Below are 23,630 nucleotides of genomic sequence, written 5' to 3'. Positions count from 1 at the left end.
ACTTTGATTCTCTTGTGCAGCAACTGTATATGCCCTGTGCAGGCAAAAATACCTGCACAACCCTGCGGTAGCCACCGGAGTGGACAACACCAGCCACCGGAGTACAAACTGCTGCTGAAAATCTGGCCCCATGCTACCCAGAGTACAGAGATCTCTTTCCTTCACCACAGTAAGATTATGGAAGCATCTTATCTGCAGAGCAACAGTGGTTATTTGAAGACTATTAGCCCAGGTGTTAGCTCATTAGAAGCAATATTTACAAGAATAAAAGGTTTCTGAAAAATAGATGCATGCGTTCATTTGGATCTAATTTAGGGTTAGTAAAAATGTTAAAATTCAGCAAGCTGCAGCAAAGGTACAATGGCAAATCAGACATGCCGAGAGCAGTTAGTTCTTACTTTTAAGGTGTTTAAACAAATGTGTAGTGAAATCCATTGCTTAAAGGGGAGTGAGGTGGCTGTGGTACAGAAGGTGAGGGTGCTTTAGATGAATAGGTCAACTGCTGAGCTAGAAGGGATCACATACAGCAATTAGGCTGCACAATCAAACATCCATATTATAACAGAGCCACCTTAATTTTCTACCACATGAACAGGAAACTTGATTAGTAATGCAATGAGGTGTTACACCATTTTAGTGACTCCAAACACAATGTAACCAACAACATTTCTACCTGCTGGTTTTTTTTTTCTATTAGTTGCATAAGTTCTGCAAATAAACATTCCTGTTTTGATGAGAATATGGACAATCCAGCTTAAGATGACATTTCACTGGAACATTTTAAGGCACACAACACTGATACACTCTAATCCAGCCCTGCTTTTAAAACTGCAGTACTGGAATAGCACCTATATTTGCTAATTTGATTTCAAGATCTCACTGAGGTTGTACAGGTTTTCAGCATTTCCTTTGCTAAGTGCCAATGAGCAGAAACAAAAATAATATACAGAAAAATAACAAAAGAGTTACATGTGCATATAACATTTTGCTTATACAGTGCATGATAGAGTGAATACATTTTCAGATTTCAGCTTGAAACTTCAGGATAAAGAACACAGTGATTAAAATTATGCTTGTTTATGAAACAGAATAATTGTACAATATCAGAAGACAATAACAAAACTAAAGAGATTGAAACTCAGTCATAAATTCTGCTTTTACATTTTGGAAGGCCAAAGGGAGACCTTTTTCCAGAAAAAAGAATTTAGGAAATGACTTCTTGATACTCCTACATTCGATTTTAATATTTTAGATTCTTGGCATGATTTCAATTTAGAAGGCTAACTTCTTACTAGGAACAGATGAACTCTAAAATGCTACTTTAGAAGGATCAGATATCCACTATCGCACCATTTATTGTAAAAAAGATTTACATTATCATAGCATCTTAACATAACTTAATTGCTTCCCCCCCAAAACTGGGAGAAGTTAAACTTCAATCTTTTTCATAAGCAAATCTTTGTAAAAAAAAAATCTAGGTTTGGATTTTCAGATATGGTCCGCTTTGTCAACAAGGACCAAATGACAACCCATGCTTTAAAAATCAAACTACAAAAATAATAATGTTAAAGAACTTGTAGAATTAGAATAAATGAGAATGTACAATCTGCTATGCAAAGCAGACTTTCTTTTTAAGCACCTGAGATCATCAGAAAATAGGTCATACCTTAAAAACCGGAGCTCTTTTTATGGTTTGCATATTTTCTATCAAAACCAAACTATTTTGGCTTTTTTTAGAATTCCTTGAAAGGTGTTTGTTTTGAAGGGAGTAAGTAAATAACTGAAATCAAAGCAAGACATGTTACAAGAAGTGACTATTTGAGATACAAATATGGCAAGGAAAACTGTGCATGGACATAAATGTTTGGGCTTCCTTAAAGAATCAAGGAATTGCCTACTTTTTTAAGTACCTGAAAGACAAAAGAGCTAGCTGCTCTACTTCATAAAGAAGATCAGATTAAAAATAATCTCTCAACTGACTGCACATTTTTTCAAGTAGCATTTAAACATTTCAGTGCCGAAAAACATTTTAATTTTCTCTTTGGGAAGAACTAAAGAAAATTTCTGTGGCTACAAATACTTAAGAATACGTGGTGATCACACTTTTAAAATAATTATAATTAAAAAATTAAAACATAAACAAAAAACCTGTAGTAATGAAAACATTGCTACTATATTCACTCTACAACACAAAAAGATCAAACAAATTTCAGTACTGTGCAGTTATTGCAACTCCACGCACACCCAGAAGTGAACCGGCCACATGAAGACTGTTGAGTCTGCTCCTGTTGTACTGACACAGGGAGTAATTTCAGATATGGGCTGTGTTCATCTTGGTTGATCTTGGCTTCGGTGATACCTTTTCACAGAGAACCTAGAAGTCACGTGGCAAAATGCTGCATGGGCTCCTACCTCCTGAAACCCTAAGTCCCACTCCATAACCAAAGTGTGTGAGTCCCCCTTACAAGGACCTGCCTACTAGAAGTGGAACCAGACTGCCTGCGGAGAAGCCGTTTTGACGCACAGATGCCTGAAGGTCCAAAAGGTTATTCCTGAAATGCTCCCAATATTTTACACTTCTGGGGTTGTTTTTGTTTGGGTTTTTGTTTGTTTGTTTTTTTTTATATTGTCTAGCCCCCTCCATGAAGCATTTTATCCCTTCCAGTCAGTTAAATTACCTACAGAACCCCTCCAAAGTCTCAAGATTCATATCTTGAAAATGTATTTTATCCCCTCAAAATCACATTTCCTTCAGATTTGGCTGCCACTGCATGCATGAGTATACAACCACATTCAATCAACAGTCTGTTACCATAGATGCATGTTATGCATCTGGATATTTGAATAATCTTTCTCTAATGGGAAGGTCTTAAGGGCTTCTGTGGCAAGCGCCATAAGTTTAAACTGACAACTTCAGATGAGAAATGTGCTTATTTCTCCTCCATCATAGTTGAAGTTTTCATTATTTCCATTCTCCACTGGAAGAGTGAACTCTGCCAGTTATAAATGGCCAGTCAGATACTTGCTAGAATAGCTGCTGCATGTATTACCGTGCAATACAAATATCTTGACATTTCTCACTTATTTCAACTATACTGCAATCAAGACTGAAATTATCGCTTTTAGTAATGTATTGCAAAGCACCTATTAATTCCCAGGCATCAAGCAGAATTCATGCATGGCTGTCTTGCTCTGACCTCTAATCTTGGTCACCAGACAGAAACGTGCCAATACTCATTTTACAGTGTCTTTTTCAGCCTGTTGTCATTGCAGCTCAAGCTGCAAATGATTGTACTCTAATTTCAATCACTGAGGCAGTGAATCTTTCTGTTAAAGAAATTTAAAGTCCCTTTCTTTTGACTTTTTTAAGTCATAGATCAATTTACATTTTAAAAATGAATATAGAAATAGCTCATTTAATATAATTATAAGGAACTAATTGAAAATGTTAATTTTTTTTAGTATTATTAGTAAGAGCAAGGTTCCAGGCTCTGAACTTACTGATCATATTATTTTGTCTCCTTCACCCTGTCCATTGAAGGCCAAATACTCAACATAAATCTTTAGTCTCTGTTATCTATATACACTTTTCACTATTTTGAATATGAATGAATAAAACTCTCTCTTATACCAGGAGTTCAGCAACAACCCCACACAACTTTAGAAGCTGATAAGAAATAGCTGTTATTTTGTAAATAACTAAGTATTACCTGCTACCTCCTTGCTCCTCTGAGAGGCTTCAGAAGCCAAAGCGTATGATATGGTAATGATGCGCTCCTGCTCTTGCAGCTGTGAATCTAAATCAACCGAGTTGTGTTTGTCCTGGGCAACAGTAGGCTGTAGATTGTGCATACTAGTGGGAAAGTAGAAAACAACATTAACATTTACAAACATAAAGAAGAATCCACCATGCAGATGAGAACAGCTTGAATTCATACAGCAGTTTTCAGATCTCATCTATCAAGCTCTGTATTTCATTGAAGTTCTTTAAAGTTGTGTCAGATATTGTATGTAAATGGCTACAGCATACAAAGACAAATGATGCAGCCATTACACATTCAGTCACAATTTCTGCATCGCCTTAAGTACATCTCAAAGTTCTTTGTGGTAAATATGTAGTTTACATGAAAGCATTACCAAAAAATACTATTTATTTGAAGTCAGTAAAATTTCTTGTTAGCACCCAGAGGAAAAGGCATATAACCTGGTGGTCCTCAGGCACAGCCTCTTTAATTGTCTTCCAAAGAGACAGCAGATATTTGAGGTAATAAAATTCTTGAAACTGAATGTTTCAGCGACTCTACATTAGCTGTAAGCAGCCAAAAGTGTTCTTCTGGAACTCCAGCTCTCTGAAGACAACAGAAACTTGCTCTCACACTAACTTTTCTTCTGTTTTTGGCAGATCTGTGCCCTTCCTTCCTCCTCACTCTCATCTACAAGTTGCTTCATAAGGACTCACTACTATTTTACGATGCTCTGAACAAGAAAAGGGACATATACAAAATGTCTCATTATCTCTTCTACTCTGTTTTAAAAAGGAGCTTTAAGTATGCTACATAAATTCTGTGTGCATTTTCTAAAAGCCACAAGTTAGATAATTCAATAGGAATTAGACTGTTGTATAAATTTAGTTCCTAATGTTTAACATCAGCCCTTATATGAGATTTGGGAAAAGAAAAAACGGACCTTGATTTAGTAAGAATATTCTTTATCTTTTCTGCTTTACGCTGCCTTGCTGCCAGCTCTTCTGTAGAAAGAGGCTCTTCTGGCTCCAGTTCAACATAGCGCTCTGGAATTGCAACCTTCTCAGGTTTTGACAACTGTGGAAAGAAAGCCTGCGTCAAATTTTTAATATCAAAAGACTTAAAAAAATTGAGATAAATTCTCCTCAATGGGAGAACACAGCGAAAAGAATAAAGCATGGGTTTTCACAGTCAATACATGTACCTGATGCTAAACATTCCCTCTGGATATGAGATGATGCCCTTTTAACAGTGTCTTTTCCCTCTGATTTATTTTACTTTAGAAGATAGATCGAACAAATATTAAAGGGGATTACAAAAGAAATCAGAATCAACAGGGAATCTTTCTTCAGCTCAAGCTTAGAGCCCACAGTAGGACACTGCCTAAAGCAGTTACAGTAGAAAGAAGCAACCACTACAAGACTGACTGGACAACATGAGATTTTAATGTCATGATATTTATGTCATGCCAGCCAGGACTTCCTACAACTGAAAGGAAATATCACCTAAAGTTTTAATCTAGGGTACCATTCTTTTTAGACTGCATAATCTTCTTCTGTGAGCAGCAGACCAAAAAAAACCCCAAACAAACAAAAAAAACACCCAGCAGTTGGTAAACATCTTAGGAAATTCTTGGACTATAAAATCTGAAATCCCAGGTGTTGAAAAGTTGTCTAGGGAACTGACCCAGAAATACAGTAACATTGTGCAATTGTAACAACATGCTGCATACACATAATCCTGTAGATTGAAAAATTAATATGATTGCACAAAAGCTAGCAACAAGGGTTTTTTAGGATCAGTTTCCTTGCAGGAAATCTTTCCTCCTCCCTAACACACCCAATGAAAGTTGAATTTAAATATGGACTTTGAAACACGAATGCTGATTATACAGAACAGACTGCTTTTGAAAAGCACAAATAGATGTGTGACTGTTGCTCTGAAGCAGGACAGAAATGCTTATAAGCAGCGATGCTTCCTATCCAAGGCTTAAGGGGTTTTGAGAAACCTGGCCTAGTGGAAGGTGTCCCTGCTGCTGGCAGGGGGGTTGGAACTGGATGAGCTTTAAGGTCCCTTCCAACCCAAACTGTTCTGTGATTCTAGGAATTTGGATGTAGGAAGTGATTCACTGGAAGCCTGGAAAAAATTTCAACAGCAGACTGCAACAAGGACAGGCAATACAACAAAGGTATTTTTTCTGTTTCTGAAGTTCAAAGAGCACTGCATTTTCTGTAGAAAATATCCAAAGATTAATTGAAAGATGCACTCATTCACAGAGATCAACAGATAATGGCTCACAGATTCAACCTCTTACAAATCTCTCTCTATATAAAATGCTACATTGCCAACAGCTTTCAGAAGAGTAGAGGTGCTTGCTAGTCAAATTATCATTAATAATCTTACTGATTTTCCATCTACCCCAGCATTTTACGCAAGGCACAGTACCTACCGAAATCTTTCCACTTGCTCTATTCTTTCTTTTCCACCAGATGGCTCAATCGCATTTCCAACAAATATTTTACTCAGTTACTAGAGCTGAAAAAAGATCTAGTGCCGGGAAGACCGACCAAGTAATTTGAAAAGCTAACAAAGGTGGTTTTTGTTCTGATCAGGAAAAAAGCAGTGGTCCCTCTTTTCTACCACGTTTTGCCAGTCAGAATGAAGATTAAGGTAGCTCTGGGGAACTAACATTTACTTCATTGCTGTTTCTTATTTTCAAATACTCTTGATATTGTCTTCCCATCCTTTTTTCCCAATTTATGTAACATTTCCTAACTTAATCACTTTTTCCTTTATAAAGCCTGAGATAAGATATTTCAAACAGTAGAGCCAACCTTTCAATTTCTTCTCTCCACTAAAACACAACACAAACTTTACAGAGATTCTAAGTGCCAGGGCATAAATTTTCAATACACAAAAGACTCCTTTTAGTGCAAACTTCCAGCTAACTTATGAAAGAAAATATGAGAATTCACTACCTAAAGCTTAAAAAGGTTAATATTTGGGGACACAGAATAGGAGGCAAAAAATTCAGTGTTACCTCTCTGCTGATATCTAAATCATAGTCTTGAGGCTCCAAGTCTGTCTCTGTCACTGCTACTGGCTGAACTTTTAACCATTCGTTTTCATCCTTCTCTTCTCCACGAATTGCCCTCTCAAGTAACTGCAAATCAAATTCTTGCTCTCGTTTCCACTGGTAATAGATACAAAACAATTAACAGCATTCAACCATACTGACAGATCCATCATTTAGCAATGTACATTACTACTGCTGCAAATGCTATATTGCTGAAAGAATCCAGACAGCAAACCCCTCAACTGACAAGAAAAAGAAAATACAACTGTATTTCTTGGAACATACAGTTGTAAGATTTGATGTCTTGCTGTGCTGCACAGATTTTGGAGTACTGTTTAATTTTATAGCTAACATTCAGCAGTATTAAATTCTAGCAAATGTATTAATCACAAGTTCACATATGCTGATTAACATGGAACTAGCTACACACAAACATCTTTGGAAGCACAGGTGTCAACACAAGTGAGTCTACAGACTGGCAGACTAGTCCCAGGCATTCTAACCAGGCAGAGCTGTGTGATTTTGAATCACTACACAGAAAGACTATTTATATTGAGAATTGCAACTTGAAAATTCTACCTAGCTTTCTAGAATAATACCTAGTGACTAAACCTGATGATATTTTATGTACTAGCATTATCTTGAATTAAAAAATAATAATTTGGTAACTTCTAAGCTCTTATGTCTTTACAAAAGTAAATTACCTAGCTACCTGCAAAGATAAAAAAAATCTTTCACATTCTGTCTTTACACAGTAAATATTGGGCAATAATAAATTATGAACATATTTGAATTAAGCAGCATAATTTTAGAGTTCCCAAATCATTGCATAGCAGCCCCTTCACAGCTACACAAAATACAGCTGCATATAAACTCATGCTTAAGAACACTACCAACACTTTTTTGTTCAGTTTTGGCAGCATTCCACCCAGCAGATCTCAGCAACTTTACCATACAGGATTGAAAGATGAAAAGCAGTGAGAAAGAGAAGGGACAAAAAGAGCAACAACAAAAACATTATCTCCTGAAGCATTTGAGAGTATCAATAGGAGAATGTGCTATTATATGTTTATTAAAAGAATCTCTAGTATTTCTGTTATGAATCTTTGGCTTGTCTTGGTTGACCTAACTTCATTATGCTACTTGCATTAATAAATCTCATTGAAACCTATTCATGCACAAGCTCTCAATATTCACTCAGAAGATATGTATCTTCCATGTATATTAAAAAAGTTAAATAGCTCAAAGGCAACTACATCTCAAAAATTAAGATGTTTCTTTACAGAATTCAAAGAGAAAAAAAATGTTTTCTCATATGAGTACTCCAAACTCATTCTTCTACTCATATTCGAACCAGGCCTGATTGACATAGTATATTTTAAATACACAGTATCACTTTCAAGGTATTATATATAGGTAAGAAAAACATCAAACCATTATTACGAAGCAGTATTTTTATTGGCTTTGATGTTGCGACTTTTACATTAAAAAGGCATTGTATATAACAAGTGAGTTCATGTACTGTGATCAATACTTAAAATGTCCTACTATACTTGAGAGCTGACCAATTAAAAATTAGAAATACACATACAATGTATGTTTAAAGCAAATGTTACATACTGAGCAGCACTTCAATTATACATTTATCTGTTTGCCATTTTGGCTGCTAAATAATTGTAATGCTGTAAGTAATTGTGCTATCAAACATGCGTATTGAAGCCCTATAGGTACAAGAGATGACCTCTGACAAAACATTGCTAGGGCTGAAAGATTCTATTTTTATTCTTTACAGCAAGAAAAAGACCAAGATGGCACCCAAATTTATAGATAAAAGTGTTTGCCACAAATGTTAATAAGGAGTGTTACGAAAATGTTTAAATTCAACTTGTGTATGTTATGTGAGTCAGAAAACATAAGAAACTCAGATTTAGTCCTTCTAATTAAAATATGAAAATAACAGTGATACTATAGTTCTACAGTTCCCAAATACTATGCACTACCTTTAATAAATTTGTGATTGCAAAACCAAGGACAAAATAGATGAATGTCTTCAAATAGTGCACTTGTATTTACTGGGAAAGTAAATACAAACAACTGGCTGTAAATTAGTGCTACTGAACAGTGGGAATGAAAAGCTGAATATTATAGGTATTTTTTTTAATGCTAGCAGTTGACACACGTACTAAATGCAATTAAGCCTGGTAAAAATTGAGTAGTCCAGTTAGAAATTTTAAAATAACTAAAAAATTCTGCAAATTAAAAACAAGCAAACAAAAAAAGAGGCATTAGGTATGATGAGTGACGAATCCAAAAGCAAGAGATCTTGTGCAATGAATTAGGTAAAACAAGGCGATCATTCTAAAGCTCTAGGGGACCAAATAAAAAATAAATTAAAAGACCACAGCATAAGTGCAATTACAGTACAATCTTGGTTTAGCACCAAGTGATCGACTGGGTAACTTCACCAATTAGAATTGCTTTGGTTAGTATCCAAAATGTATTGTTACAAACTTATCATCTGTACAGCATTGGATCTCAGAACGCAACAAAAATCCTTTTCTTCGGCAACTTAAATTTGAGCCTTATTAGAATATTCTACATCTTGAACTCTAAACAAAAATTTCTATCAATTAAAACACATTAGCTCTTACATTAATTTCTAATCAGCATGATTAGATTTTAAAACTGTTTATCCCTTTATAATATCTTTTAAAAAAACAAACAAAACACCACCTTGGTCTGATATTACCATGACTATCTTGCAGCCTAATTTATGAATTAAAAAGGAAAATTCCCATGGTGAATAAGAACATTCTAAAAGGCCCATTCCATTATGAAGCAGTTTTAAAACTGTACAAGCTTCTTACATTTTCTAAATACAATTCCAATAAAAAACAATCACATCTCTGAAATCACTCTAATATACTCACATCTCCACTCGGCACGCTAACCTCCGACCAACTCTGCTACATATACTGTAACTACTAGTAAAAAAAGATCATCTGTTACTCACACTCTCTGAAGTCATTTTATACTGCATAACACTAATTCAATTAGACTAGAAGCATCAACACACACCCAAGTGAAAGTGCTTGCTAGGAAAAAAGAATAAATCCAAAGATATTTTTAGTTTAGTCCTTTTAAGGCATATCTAACATACTGAGCCTATGTCTGCAGAAATGGGCCTGATGAAAGACCGAGATGAAACAGACTGCCTTTCTCCTTGGCTAAGAGTTCTCTTGCGTTCCCGAACTAATGCCTTCTGATGTCGCTTCATTCTTTCTAGTTGTTCCTCTGCACTCATCTTGCCTCTTTGGTGGTCTCCAGAGTATAAGCGTTCCAAGGCACTCTTTGGTCTCTCCTGTAGAAGTCACAAGGCACACAAAACACACGTTGTAATTAATACTTTATAAGTAGTATACAAAAAATTAACTCTTTCTCCTACTTTATTACTAAATTAGCATGATTTTTTTTCTGGGCTTTTGCATTAATTTGCATATTTAAACTCTGTATTTTCTATTAATATTGCTGATTTTTTGTCCTAAACCTTGTTTTATAAATCCATTTGAGATGCAGTAAATTGTCTATTTCTTCCTGATTCATTTAAGAAAGTGAAAAAACTGAGATTTTGTTAGATCACAGGTGTTGGGCCCTCTCCCATGCTACTATAATCCCACTTCCTGCTATGCAAAATATATTCTGGCCTTAACTATTCCGAACAGTTGAGACATTTGCCTTCAGATGTTCATTTAAAACTCACCTTGGACCTATCCCTTCGAAGTGTTGCATATGATGAAATGGTAGATGATTGGTGCAATCTGGAAGTTGATCCAGATAAACCTTTATAAGGAAAGAGAGAATGCTTTAAAACCAAACGACAGACAAAATGAAGACAAGTGTCAGATATTTTTTAATTTATCATGCTTTTTCTATGATATTCTGGCTACTATTTTAGATCACATTTCATATTTTGCAGTTTAGAAGATCATAAGAGGTATGAAATCTCATTTCAGCCATAAGTAATGTGTTTCAGGTCACTATTGATCAAAATTCAGAAAGATCATAAATCTACAATAATTTAGAAGCTTGTATTAAATGAGGTATGGAGTGAACTCAGCTGTACAACAGTAGATAAACTGTACAAATCACATCTATGAAGAAAATCAAGCTTTAACATTCACAGTTAGAAAGGAAAGGCATAAGAAGAGAATGGCTAAGAAATTAATTAATTTTCCACAAATATCTTCTCTATCCTCATTTATTAAATAGTTACAGGACTAACACAGTGGGGATTGAGTGTCAAGTCACATGTAGTGTCTGGGGGCATTATATTGTTATTCTCTATCACTTTCACTTCAATGGCAATATAAGTGATTGAAAAAATACCTGAGTTTGTAAAAGATCATGTAGAAATTATGAGGGAAAATAACTGCATAGAGGAGACATTCTATCAGCTAATTTAATGTTTTGCTATGGTTTGGTTTTGGGGTTTTTTTTAAGCATTATATATTAAGTTGCTTTGCAAAAGGCTGGTTGTCTGTAATGGCACCATTAAAATGAATAGACTCTCTAGACTTTCACACATTTCATAGTTAATCTAAAAATAATGATCTGATGATAAACACCATCTCCAGAAAATCCTAGGAAAGAAAAGCTCCTATACAGACAATACTGTTAAAAATCAGCTACATAAATTCCTGGCTTACCACGGGTAGGTAGCGTCTGGTATCCACTGTCCGAGCTTACTAAACCACTGGAAGGTTGACTGAAGTCACCACCTATCATTGCTAGTTCTGGTTCACTCATGTATGAACGCAGTTCCACCTGTACAGAAAAATACTCATCAGCTCAAATGACATCACAGGCAGCAGGTCTTAATAATCTTAAAACAAATCCTAAAGCTTTGTTTCAGGATTACTAAATCTCTCTCTGCCGTTAATATACAGCATAGATCTCTCTTTGCCATTACTCTCTCTCTCTGCCGGTATCTCTCTCTCTCCTTATTACAAGACCTAGAGGTCCATACATTTTCCAGACAGTATATTTTATTACATGTTCACATATCTTTAAAGTGCAGGTTTATAGGTGTGTAAGTGCTCACCCTATAATCTCCATTTACATACTGTCCGAGTTCTCTGTCTCTCTTTCTTTCATCTGACTGACGTTTGAGGCCCCGCACTGATGTGTGTCTGATGACAGTGGCTTCTCTCGGGAGAGGTGGGACAGCTGGTGGCTGATCATCAGGACTGTATGACTGAGGAAGAGGAGGTCTGGGCGGTGCTTCATCTTCCTGGTAACAGGAAAGCACAGGTGTTTGGGAAACATTCTGAAAACCATCTGGCATAAATTGACTGAAAGTTCATTACATTACAGGAGTTATTTGTGACTGCTTTAGCATGTTTTTCTCTGCCCACATCAGGAGTTTGTGGCTTTAAAAACCAAACAAGATCCAAGAAAGCAATCAACTATCAATGACAAAGCACTACCAAGGAAGGCTCTGCATTAGTATGTTCTAAAACAGTATATGGCTTCTGTACACAAAGCTCCAGGTTACACACTTACATTCTCCTGTAAGTGCTACTGCTCAGTTTCAATACAAACACCTTAAGTGCCTCCCTGTTGTGTCTCCACACCGTGTGCACTTTGTAATCATGAAACTTTCACTTTCTGCCAGAACTAAATGGAAACACTGGGGAACGAATCTCACAGGAGCAGTACTTACAACCTTTGGCTTTAGCGTAATTGGTGACTGAAGAGGCGGCTCTATTATTTTCAGCTGCTGTGCTTGGTGCTGAGCTCTGGCCTGGAAATAAGGCTGTGGATACAGCCTCACCTCCAGAGAAGATTTAACCGGACTGGGGGGAGGGCTTTGCGGGACGGAAAGTTTGTTCTCTGCAGTTGCAAGGGAAGCTGGTAAGGAAGGCACTGACGACTGAGAAAATGAAGGCACTATTTTTCTCTCTAGGGGAGAAATATGCAAATGTGTTAGGTGGCGTTTCTTATCAATAACATTCATAAGAATAGCAATTAACATCCTTAGACTTCATACAACAGTCCACACATTGCTTAGAACACAAATGGCTTCCTTAGATATAAAAATGTTTGATTGTTACATTATAGCAGGGGTGGAAAGCCTTTTCTTGATGAGGATCAAGCAAGCTTTTCAGGCCAAAAATAAAAACACACACTTTAATATCATCCAGTAAAATTCCTTGGAGAGGGCATTGGGAGGGAAGGAAGGAAAAGCCCGAGAGTCATATGAAATCAGTTCATAGGCTGTATCTGGCCCCATGCCACAGAATCCTTAAGATGCTTATAGATCCAGACAAGGCTAAACATTCATAGCCATACCTTAAATAAATAAGGCCTCACCAGCTCAGAACTATTTTACCTCTGTATGTAAAAGATAAACAAAGATACTTTAAATATCAAGGGAATTTACAGGAGGCATTAACAGTGTCTTGCTATCCCAATGCCTTAGGTCTTTTCTTTGAAACATAATAAAGCAATTGAAATGCAGACCACACACACTTTCCCTTCCTCTTTTCCATAGCTGATGTTGTTGCTCTGCCCACCAAACACCTGCCTGAAGAGGGAGGAGAAAGGCAACTGCAGCAAGGGCAGTTGGGCAGCATCCAAGGTGGGGAGGTGGGGAAGAAAAGGCAGAGAACAACAGAGAGATGAGCTCCTGGACACAATGCAGAATAGATGCAGAATAGATACTATGCTGGTATGAGGCTGGCATGTGATAGAAACTCGTTCTGCAGCTTGCAGAACTTAGCCTGTTATTGTTCCTTTTTTTATGGCTTGTTACATTCTAGTGCCATCAGTATGTGAAAACAAACAACAAAAACTTCTTTGCCACCTCAACCAAAGAAACACCAAGTTCATGTGCAATCAACAGAAATTTCTTATGCAACCAATAGCAGAATTAACTGGATTTTCTGCAGTAGAACAAACTTCTAGACTATTTGCACAGACCCCAAGATTCAGCTGCTTTTGTATTTTTTTAATTACATTTAATTACATTACATGTTTTAATTACATTCTCCTTACCTGGATTCTTGATAGAGTCTACTATGGTTCTGTAGTTTGCTTTATTTGCACTCAAGCCAGCTGTAACATCTTCAATTCTCCACAAGTCTTTTTGTATTTGTGTTTTCTCCTGATATTTGTAATAAAAGAGAAGAAGAAATATCAATTATATCTCATTTTTAATTTATTAGGGGCTTATCCTTCTTTTGATACCAAAACCAAACTAATGTTTCAGAACTTAAATGAAAACTAAAGCAACTAGAAAGGATTTAAATAATTATATAAAAATTAAAAAAAACCCCAAACCATCAACACAAAACAACGTATCTTGTCATTTATTAGAGCATTCGTTGAGTCTTGGAAGACTTCCTATAGAAGACTGGGGGGAAAGAGACACACCTGTATTTTTCTCTACAATATTATCCAGACTACAAAAAACTAATGTTCTACATAAAATGAGCTTACAGAACCTTTTAATTTGACCTTTGCTCTTAAATCTTATACTAACACACTTAAGACTGCTAAGGCAGCCTTACAAAATTCATCTTAATACACTTAGGGGAAACGTCCAATACACATTTGGGTTGTGAGACCTACTGGACGTGATGTATAGGTTGAAACAATATATTGCTGCTGTTCCAGGATCTGGTCTCACCTTGCCTCCTATTTGCTTTACAGAGTCTTTTCAGGAAGAAAGAAAGGGAAGTTTTGTCTACAGTCTGGATTCCACCTTTGATTACATCTTGCAGCCAGAGCTGAAGCTACCACTTCAGACAGATGTTCATTGCAATCATCATAAATAGCTATTCTCATCTACTTAATCAAAGCCTGGTAATTCTGCCTTCAAAAGTTTGTATTAAGAATAAACTTAGGAAAACAATATTATTAAAGAAAGCAGAAGGCAATGAAACACTTTAGTTAAGAATTGCTTACAAACTGATCAAGAACTCTAGAAATTCATCACTTGCCATGAGTTGCAAAATAACCTCCAATTACTCCTATAGGCCTGAAAGTGAAAAACTTTAGTAAAAGCTCTTACACCTCACAGAGCTAAGGAAGGCATATAAATTGCCTTCCACTTTCTGTCCTCAATCAGAAAATATGTTCAGCCAGGTTACAGACCAGCAAACAGGATGCCAAGAACACAAACATTTAAATGACAGAGAACGTTATTTGCCTGTAGTAAACTCACTCGATAGATGGGACGTATCTTGAATGATTGTCAGGATACAAACTATAAATTTGCACATTTCATTTCATTTTTCTGAGATTAATCACACTACACGGAACCAAATGATGGATTCACAATAATCAAGTCACAGAACTGCTTAAAAATCCCCCACACATACAAAAAAAAATCCTGTTTCTGAAACCACTCAGAAAATGTTAGATCAGTAATGCACAACCACCAGTAGGTCTTTTAATATTATTTCTTCCCATTACTTAAATATTGATGTAAAGAGAATATTTTAGATAAAAAATGGACTAGATCTAAAAGATAAACAGATGAATATACTTTTAAATTATGAAAGCCAAGATGGCTGTTCACGAAAGGGTATAAATATACTTTATGGGCAGGCATGAAAAGGCAACTTGGAGAAATAAATCAATTTCTCTAACTTCCTTCACGCAGAAACATAATTTAGAATGACTTATAAAACCAGCAGAGAAACACTTACCAACTAAAAAGTTATCACTGACAAAATACCACATCTCAGCACGTCCAGATCCCCCAACCCTTAAGCAAAAAACAGTGAAGCTACACTCTTAAAAGCAAGATTTATTTTGACAGATCTGCTTGAAATATTCAGTTTTGAACCTCTTAATTAATGCTATATAGAAACATTAGCCGTTTCCTACAGCAACGTAAGCCTGCAAATTTATTGCATTTTAATAATATTCCATTAAGACTGCATTTTCTAAAATACAGTGTGTATTAATTTAGTGTTATTGATAAATACTAGATAAACAATCTTGAATCTACATACCCTTGGGCAGAGATTAAAAAACTCTATTATGGGTACTTCAAGTGAGACTTCTTTGAAGGAATATAGTTTTAAGAACATTCAGTACTTTCTGAAAAAAATCAGTTCCCCTTAGTATCTCCAAAACAGGTATTCAGAAAAACTACTGCGTTCTTTTGGTCCAGGATAATTGAAAAAGTAGGCTGAGATTTGAGCAAAACTTATACGTTAGCTTTGGTCCCTGTTTTTTGTCTTTTAAATAAAACTGTTCTGCTTAAACACAGGAAAAACAATCCAGATTGTACTCCTTGCTCTAAGAATAAAATCACCAGTTGCAAGCAGGTATGTATAAATAATCTGGTATGCCACATCCAGTTCAGCAAAGAGAACAACTTAGCTTCAAAGCTTCTTTATAAGATTCAAAACTGAATAACTGATTTAAAACTGAGACGCCTTTCAATTACTGATGGCTGTTAAACACTTATTCCACTTCAGAAAACAATCTGCAGAGATAAATCTTCCATAAATAGAAGAACATGACAAAGAACAAGTAATGACAATAACAAGCTAGTGACTGATGTTCTTAAAAATGGATAAAGAAGACAACAATGTCAGATCAAATAAATGGAAGACTAAGAAGTCCTGCATAGTCTTATAAATTAAGTACGCTATCAATGTCAAGATGTCAGCATGTAATAAAAAACATAATAAAATAATGACAAATGTGCATAGACAATTTATGAGAAACTATTACACATGCTGCAAGATAGCTAGTAACTGCACAGATATGGTGTTACAATGTCTGAACTTTGCACTAAGCTACATGACAGCTGAATACAGTGCAAAAATTGGGGAAAATTTCTCTTACGAGATGATAGCTTTTAAGTTCAGACAAAATCACCTCGTAAGTAAACCAATGTCTAGTAACAGACTCACCTGAGATACCAGTGAACTATTCATTTGTTCCTGTAAGGCTTTTTTCAGCTGGCTCACATCCTTTTCTAATTTCAGATATTCATTCCAGGCATTTTCCATTTCCTATTAACAGAGGAATACTCTAATACAATGTTACGATAAACTTCAAAATCACTCTATCCATTCTCTAATTGAGCACCAAAGTGTTTTTAAGATGGTGCTGTTCTATTACAGAAAGAAGCGAAAAATCCATTTTACAGTCTACGTTTTTGCTTAGAGTTGATGATAAACTTCAAAATGCTTTATAGCTTGCAAGATCAAGTCAAGAATCCCTAGTTAAAAAATTCTGGCCAGCTTCCTAACACAAAACCATTTCTTAAGCATAAAACTGACATTTAACAGAATCTGAACTACGACTAATATGCTATGAAGGAATAAAGTCTACTCTAGTTCCATTTCCTTTTACCTTACTCCTCTACTTAAAACAAGATTATAATTAAAATCCAAACAGTCACCTAAACCAGAAGCCATGTTTTGAAAAACAAAGTAGGTTATTCTTTAAAAGTTCTACAAACTGTGTTGTAACAGCATTAGAAGTGAATAAACAAGCAGACATCTGGAAAGTAAGGCTATCCAATCACCCTTACTTTACTCAGATTATTTCCAGCATCCAAGGCACCATAGTCTGCCTTCTGACCCAAAACTGAGAAAAACGAAGTGTCTGGAGCAGTTTTATGTAAGGAATGATGAAGTAGGCTTCTTCTCTGAAGTCTAGAAAATAGATCACTTGGGAGTTGAGGGGAAGAAATCATGGAGGTCTATGAAACCATGGATGGCATGGAAAGAATGGATAATGACCGACCATTCCCCATCCTTTCTCATACAAGAGCAAGGGTCAACAGACTCTTGTCAAATAGACAAAAAAAATACCAGCCTCAGGAATTCTGAGCAGAAAATATTTAGAAGCTGGATTGGTTATGACAGGAAATACCACCCACCTCTCCTACCTTTACTCTTCCCTAACGATCTGCTCATGCCCACTGCTGAAGCCACAACCCTGGGCTAGAGGGAGCCTTGGACTGGACCAGTACAGCCATTCTTACAATTACTTGCTATTTATGCCCCCAGTTAAATTTTAAATGCTGTCTGTGGAAGTCATACGTTTTCTACAGACACAAAACAATGCATATATACATTTAAATAATACTAGCATTTTAATTATCAGATTTTATTATAGGAAAGGTGTTCATGCAATTGCAGAAACAATCTTATAAAGAGCTGATCCCATATTCATGAAGAGGTAGGATCAATACAGTAAGTACACAACATCCAGGTTTAATGTACTTTCATGGTAAATTCTTAGAAATATTTTTATTAATAAAAATGCAACGTTAAATTGCATTTGAATTTTATTAAATCATAGTATCAACAGTAGATTTTGACCAAAATACCAAACTTATCCAATTCCTTTTCCCTGAAAAAATACTATGGAATCACATTTATATTTTCAAAGGACTAGCTGAAAGATTTGCAATTTAAACCTCACACATAAAATGAAAAAAGGTATAAAAAGGTATTTTGAGCTTTTTTCGAGGGTGAGGAGGGGACTGGAAGGGGGCAATAAAAAAGAAAACTGCAGACTGTTTATATTTATTTGTTCTGGTTTAGCATTCCGTACCTTAACCAAATCAGTTCAGAACAGGACTTAACTCCCCTATCCAATGAAAAATACACTTTTACTCTAGCTGGTATTTTAATCATGGTTTTCTTATGCAATCAAAACCACATACCGTTGAAACTTTGGATATTTCAGCCCGAATATGAATGAGATCCTCTTGCAAAAGTCTCTGCTGGTAAGAAATTTTTTCTGCATGTTGTGGTTGGTCTTTGTACTGTTCCATCTGCCTGTGTAAAACCTCCAAAACAGACTCCAGCTGATCCTAACAAAGAAGATGATGATGATGATGGTAAGCTTACAATATTTACAAGGAATTTCATGGATCTACCTAGGGGAAAATAGAAGTTATTTTCCACAGCCTCAGTCATTCCTATAAGCCACTAAAGGTTAGAACTGGCCTCCTGTTGTGAAGACTAAGATGTAAAAAAAAAAAAGTCTTAATTAATTATTATAACCAAAACGATCTGCTATTTTCCATTGAATCTTTCCATTAAGTAGCCAAAGCTGTGGAAAACACAAAGCAGTGAGAGGGGAATCTTGCTATTTACAGTCTGTACAAAACTGTAATTTACAGTTTCAGACAAATTCCCTTAAGCAGTATAGAACTGTGACAGTCCCACCACAGCGCAGCATCAGCTCGTTATTTAACACTAGCTTCCCATTCACTGCTAGAGTTAAATTAGCCATGTGGGATCACAATACTGTCCAAAACACTAAGTAGGTCCAATTCATTCCATCAGGAGTAAACAACACTGAATCATTTCTGCACAGTAGCTCTTCTGAAGGATCCATCTGGACAGTACTTTCATTTCAGAACAGATTTTTTTTCCTGAACCACCTCAGTTTATTGACAATTATAGCTCACAGGCAGTGAAGCAGGAAAAGATACATACAGGCAAAGAAAGACAAGGAGAGGCAAATGTTTTGCTGTTGTTTACTATTTCAACTCTGACTTGCATGGGCATGGAGGAAAGGAGGTGGGTTCCAACCACAAACTTGTCACAGAAGATACACCAGCATTTCAGTCACAACCCTCAGAACTAAGTTCACAGTGCTCTACTATATATAAACCAGCAGAGGTTTCTGACATTACTACAAATTTGAATCTCTTTCCTTTCTCTCACTCCCTTTTTTTTCATTTAAAAACTAAACAAAACCAACCAAAAAAACGCCAACAAACCACCACACAAGTTACAGTGAGAGCTCCATATGGCAGCATGTTGCTATGTATGCAAACAATGTTTGTGCAGGTGGGAAGAACTGCAAAGGAAACATGACTCTGCCTCACACCATATACATATTAAGACATAAAGCTAAACTACACAGAAAAGGGTAGAGACTCGAATTTGTAATAAATGCCAGAAAAGTAAATGTATGTGGTTTTAAAACATTCATTTTCAAAACCATGTTTTCTAAAAGTGGACAGTCAATCCTAACATAAAAACCAATTCTTTTTCTTAAGTTTATACACATGTCCAAAGAAAACTACTACAATGCAAGCAGCATTCAGTAATCTGATTTTTTGTTTGTAATTCCATATTTTATGATCAGAGGAAAGTCGTTATTTTATTTTTTAAAACTCTTTTTTAATCTACTTACTTTATTTTCTTTAAGGGCTCTTATTTTGTCCTCCAAGTCCTGCAGAATTCTGTCCTGCTCACAGAAAATGCTTAGCTTGACCTGAAAATGAAATAATATAAATACATAATCTTAGATTTTAAAAACCAAGCAGAAAAGTCTCCACTAGAAGTATTTTACCCCAAAGAGCACAATAAAGTGAACACGTAACAGTACAAGCTAAATAGCCAAAACAATGCCAGAGGTTCTGAAGTGATATTTGGTACTTACATCAATATCACTTTCGGCGATCTTGACAGGTTTTGTACTTCGTTCTTTTAACGTCTCACGCCCCGTCACCTAAGAAGAATAGGTTTTAAAGATCTGAGAAAAGTGTTGCAAACTAAAACCTAACTATGATTCAGAAATGAAAAGCTTTGTTAAATATTCACAGTTATTAACAAAGATGAATAAAATTCTGGATACAAAGTTTTTCAAATATGGGTTTAGTTTTTAAAAAATATTATCAGAAAGGATTGCTAGTTATATTTGGCTATTTAATAACTCTTACAGTAGCTGAAGGTTCTGTATTAAACAGCATAATTCCTCTTGTCTATGGTTACAAAGGCCCTCTTCCTGCAAAACCTAATAGTTTTAACAGTTTGCCTTTAATAGCTTTCCTGAAGCCAAAGGACTTGAATAGTTCCTTTAAATGCATGGTTGCAAGAATAACAGCATTAATTAATGACTAAAAATACTACTTTTTGGCAACTATTTCATTCTACAAAGGACAGTCTCTTCCATAGTGCAGGGTGAATTTTATTAAAAGCAGACTGCTATAAAACTGCTATAGTGGAATTAAATGTAATTAATCTATTTTGACATGTTTATAATATTACAAATATCTCATTCTATAAATCACTCGTTTCATATTTAATTTCTGGTGAGAAGATTACCTTCTCACATAACATGGTTCTAAATCAGTACAGAAACTATACTATATTATACTTTCAACTTCACAGCAATCTTAAAATGAAGGCATGTCTATCTCTGCAGACAAGTTTATTATTTCCACATGGGACCCTTTTGTGAATAAATGAGGTTAAGAGAATGGCAATATAATAAAGCTCATTAATCATTCAGTTTTTAAAAGCTTTAAAATCTAATGACTTCACATTATTAGATTAGAACATTTTTAAAGATTCATTAAAGCAAATACTGTCTTACCAAAGAAACAGCTGACGTTTAGAACTATAGTAGTTATATACAGTATATTTCTGTTGATACACAGGCAAGAGTTTATGAAGAAAAATACACCTAAATATTATCGTTAATAATATAACAGCAGAAGTTTTAATGTAAGAGCAGCATTTGTTGGCTTTTTTAGTGGGGCAGAAGCAGTATTTTGCTTTTTCACTGACTCTGACTAGAATCTCCAGACTTGAAGCTATATAGTTTACTTATTAACCTAACTAGCACCTACAGGATCATGCTAGCTTTCTTAAAGTAATTAAATTTTACTGTAATATAGATAAATTTCCGATACAACCTCAGTTTCTTATTTAACATGTTATATGAAGTTAGCCCTCTACGCATAGGATTTTCAAATAACAAAGTAGGTTTAAGACAGAAGAGTACGATCATCATTCATGCTACTGTCTTCTCCAACAGCAGACTCCATTCAAAGACTTATCATGTGTTTTCATGTGGTAGCATGTTACTTCTCCACCACTGAAATCAAAAGCATTTACTGCCTCTCAAAACTTTCCATTTTTGGGTATTTTTATTTTCAACAATGATTTCTTTTATATAACACAAATCCTTTCTTTCAAAAGTATTAATGAAATTATTTAAATGTTAAGTTCTATGTATAATAGTAACAAATAATTTAATATAAGCATAAATACTAGAATGTCAAAGTAATAATTTTATATATTTAATTACCTGCAGGCTAAGAGAATGCAAAAGCCTTTTTTAAAGCAATGGAATTAAAAAACAGTGTCTACAGATTTGGGGGATATTTTAAATTACATAGTCAGAACTGTAAATAATTTGTTAATTATCAAGCAGTGAACATGAGAACATAAAGAAGATTTAGCATGCTTTCACATTTTCAAAATTACACGTAGGAGTTGCTACTTGACAAAACCATTTTCAAAACATGATAAAATGAAATCAAACACTGAGGTCAGCCATAATTTTGCATACAGACTCCAAAAGGGGGGAAAAAAAAGGAAAGAAAAAAAAATCTTACAGAAAGCTTTACTGTTTACCATAAGACACCTCTTAAAAGCCAGAATACATAAACAGTGACTGCTATTTTAAAAAGCAATGGGATGAGCACATTTCAGAAGCAAGCAGTCTTACATGTACACTGGATAGTAACCCTTGTGCTGAGTTCTTTAGCACTTTGTATATCATGTTGATCAGAGGTCCATTATTTTCTATCTGTTTCAAACAAAAGTTTAGTAATAGCTTGTTACAGATGCAAAAAAATCAAAAACGCCCAACCTTACAACACAAAACTCCAGCAGTGGCAGTAATCACATGCTCTTATGTCACACTGATCCTCGAGTGAAAAAAGTTATTTCAATCACACTTACCCTTCCTCCCACAACAAACACCTACCATGCACTGTTTCCTTCACTCTCTATGTGCCACGAGCTTGCACTAGCTGTAACTAACAACTGCAACTGCAGCAGAAACTAAATAGCTTCAGGTACAGCAGTACGACTGCAGAAGAATGAAGCAGGATTGCTGAACCACTGACAGGGCCCCGGATTTGCTTCAACTGGGTGCACAATTTATACTCTGTGATACAAACTTTCCTATACTTCCTCATCCATATTTTGTATGACCTGCTTGGGAATGTTTGCAAACTATTCTGAAGTGAGGCTGCCCATCCATCCCTCCTGTAGCCTGCTTGAACTTAATTTCAGAGGCACGAAAATGGAAGCTTCCTTCACCACTTGTGTGTAACCTTATTTGCAAAGTCATCTTAGAAGCTTGTGGGGAAAATTGAGGTTTTCTCTCCTTTGTTCTTCCCTTCTGCTTTTCTAATACAGGGTCTATCCACTTTAGAGATTAAAAAAACCAACTGTGGAAGCACAGCTGTGGAAATCTGTTTGCAAAAGAGGCACGGTTACGCTAGAGCATAGAGACAACATTTCTTTCATGCTCCGCATACCTCTAAGCTTGTGAGTGAAAAAAGAATACAGAGTCATTGCAACTTTTTTTTTGTTAAAAAAAAAAGTTCATAATCCAAGGGTAATATTGTTAAAGGAAAACTCCACAATGTATGGTATTTGTCAAGTTCAAAATTATCAATAATTGTTTCTCATAATGTGAGTAAACAACCTTTAGACTTTTTTTTATTTAATATCAGAACTAGCTTGCATGCAGGAGAAAACTATTGAAATAGAATAATATTTCTAGAGCATTTTTATTTAATTTATACTTATGACAATATACTATAATGTTGAACAATATAATCTTGGTATTAACATAAAAAATAATTTCTTAGATAATATTATTAAACTCTTAAATAATAAAAAATGGGCTAGTATAAAAGGATAAGAGCAAAGAGGGGGCAAATATGTGAGTAATGACAACTTACTCAATGCTGTGTAACCTGTTACTGTAACCAGTTTCAGTACTATGGT

General features: G+C 35.4%; 1 protein-coding gene across 1 annotated transcript in view; it reads right to left on the bottom strand.

Moving 5' to 3' along the window:
- Positions 1–409: 409 nt before the first annotated feature.
- Positions 410–23,630, bottom strand: part of PLEKHA7 (pleckstrin homology domain containing A7) — a gene marked incomplete at its 5' end in the record, with an annotated part of 31,108 nt that continues 7,887 nt past the window's right edge. Inside the window, 15 exons of the mRNA XM_029087410.1 lie at positions 410–507; positions 3,711–3,853; positions 4,687–4,820; positions 6,784–6,936; positions 9,980–10,180; positions 10,580–10,659; positions 11,526–11,643; positions 11,921–12,109; positions 12,542–12,780; positions 13,876–13,984; positions 16,755–16,856; positions 18,524–18,673; positions 20,011–20,091; positions 20,260–20,328; positions 22,336–22,416. Coding sequence (XP_028943243.1) covers positions 410–507; positions 3,711–3,853; positions 4,687–4,820; positions 6,784–6,936; positions 9,980–10,180; positions 10,580–10,659; positions 11,526–11,643; positions 11,921–12,109; positions 12,542–12,780; positions 13,876–13,984; positions 16,755–16,856; positions 18,524–18,673; positions 20,011–20,091; positions 20,260–20,328; positions 22,336–22,416 — 1,947 coding nt within the window. The remainder of the gene's footprint in view (positions 508–3,710; positions 3,854–4,686; positions 4,821–6,783; positions 6,937–9,979; positions 10,181–10,579; positions 10,660–11,525; positions 11,644–11,920; positions 12,110–12,541; positions 12,781–13,875; positions 13,985–16,754; positions 16,857–18,523; positions 18,674–20,010; positions 20,092–20,259; positions 20,329–22,335; positions 22,417–23,630) is intronic.

Source organism: Antrostomus carolinensis, unplaced genomic scaffold, assembly GCF_000700745.2.
Source record: "Antrostomus carolinensis isolate BGI_N321 unplaced genomic scaffold, ASM70074v2 scaffold7341, whole genome shotgun sequence".
NCBI classification, from domain to species: domain Eukaryota; kingdom Metazoa; phylum Chordata; class Aves; order Caprimulgiformes; family Caprimulgidae; genus Antrostomus; species Antrostomus carolinensis.
This window is presented reverse-complemented; position numbering and strand designations above follow the sequence as displayed.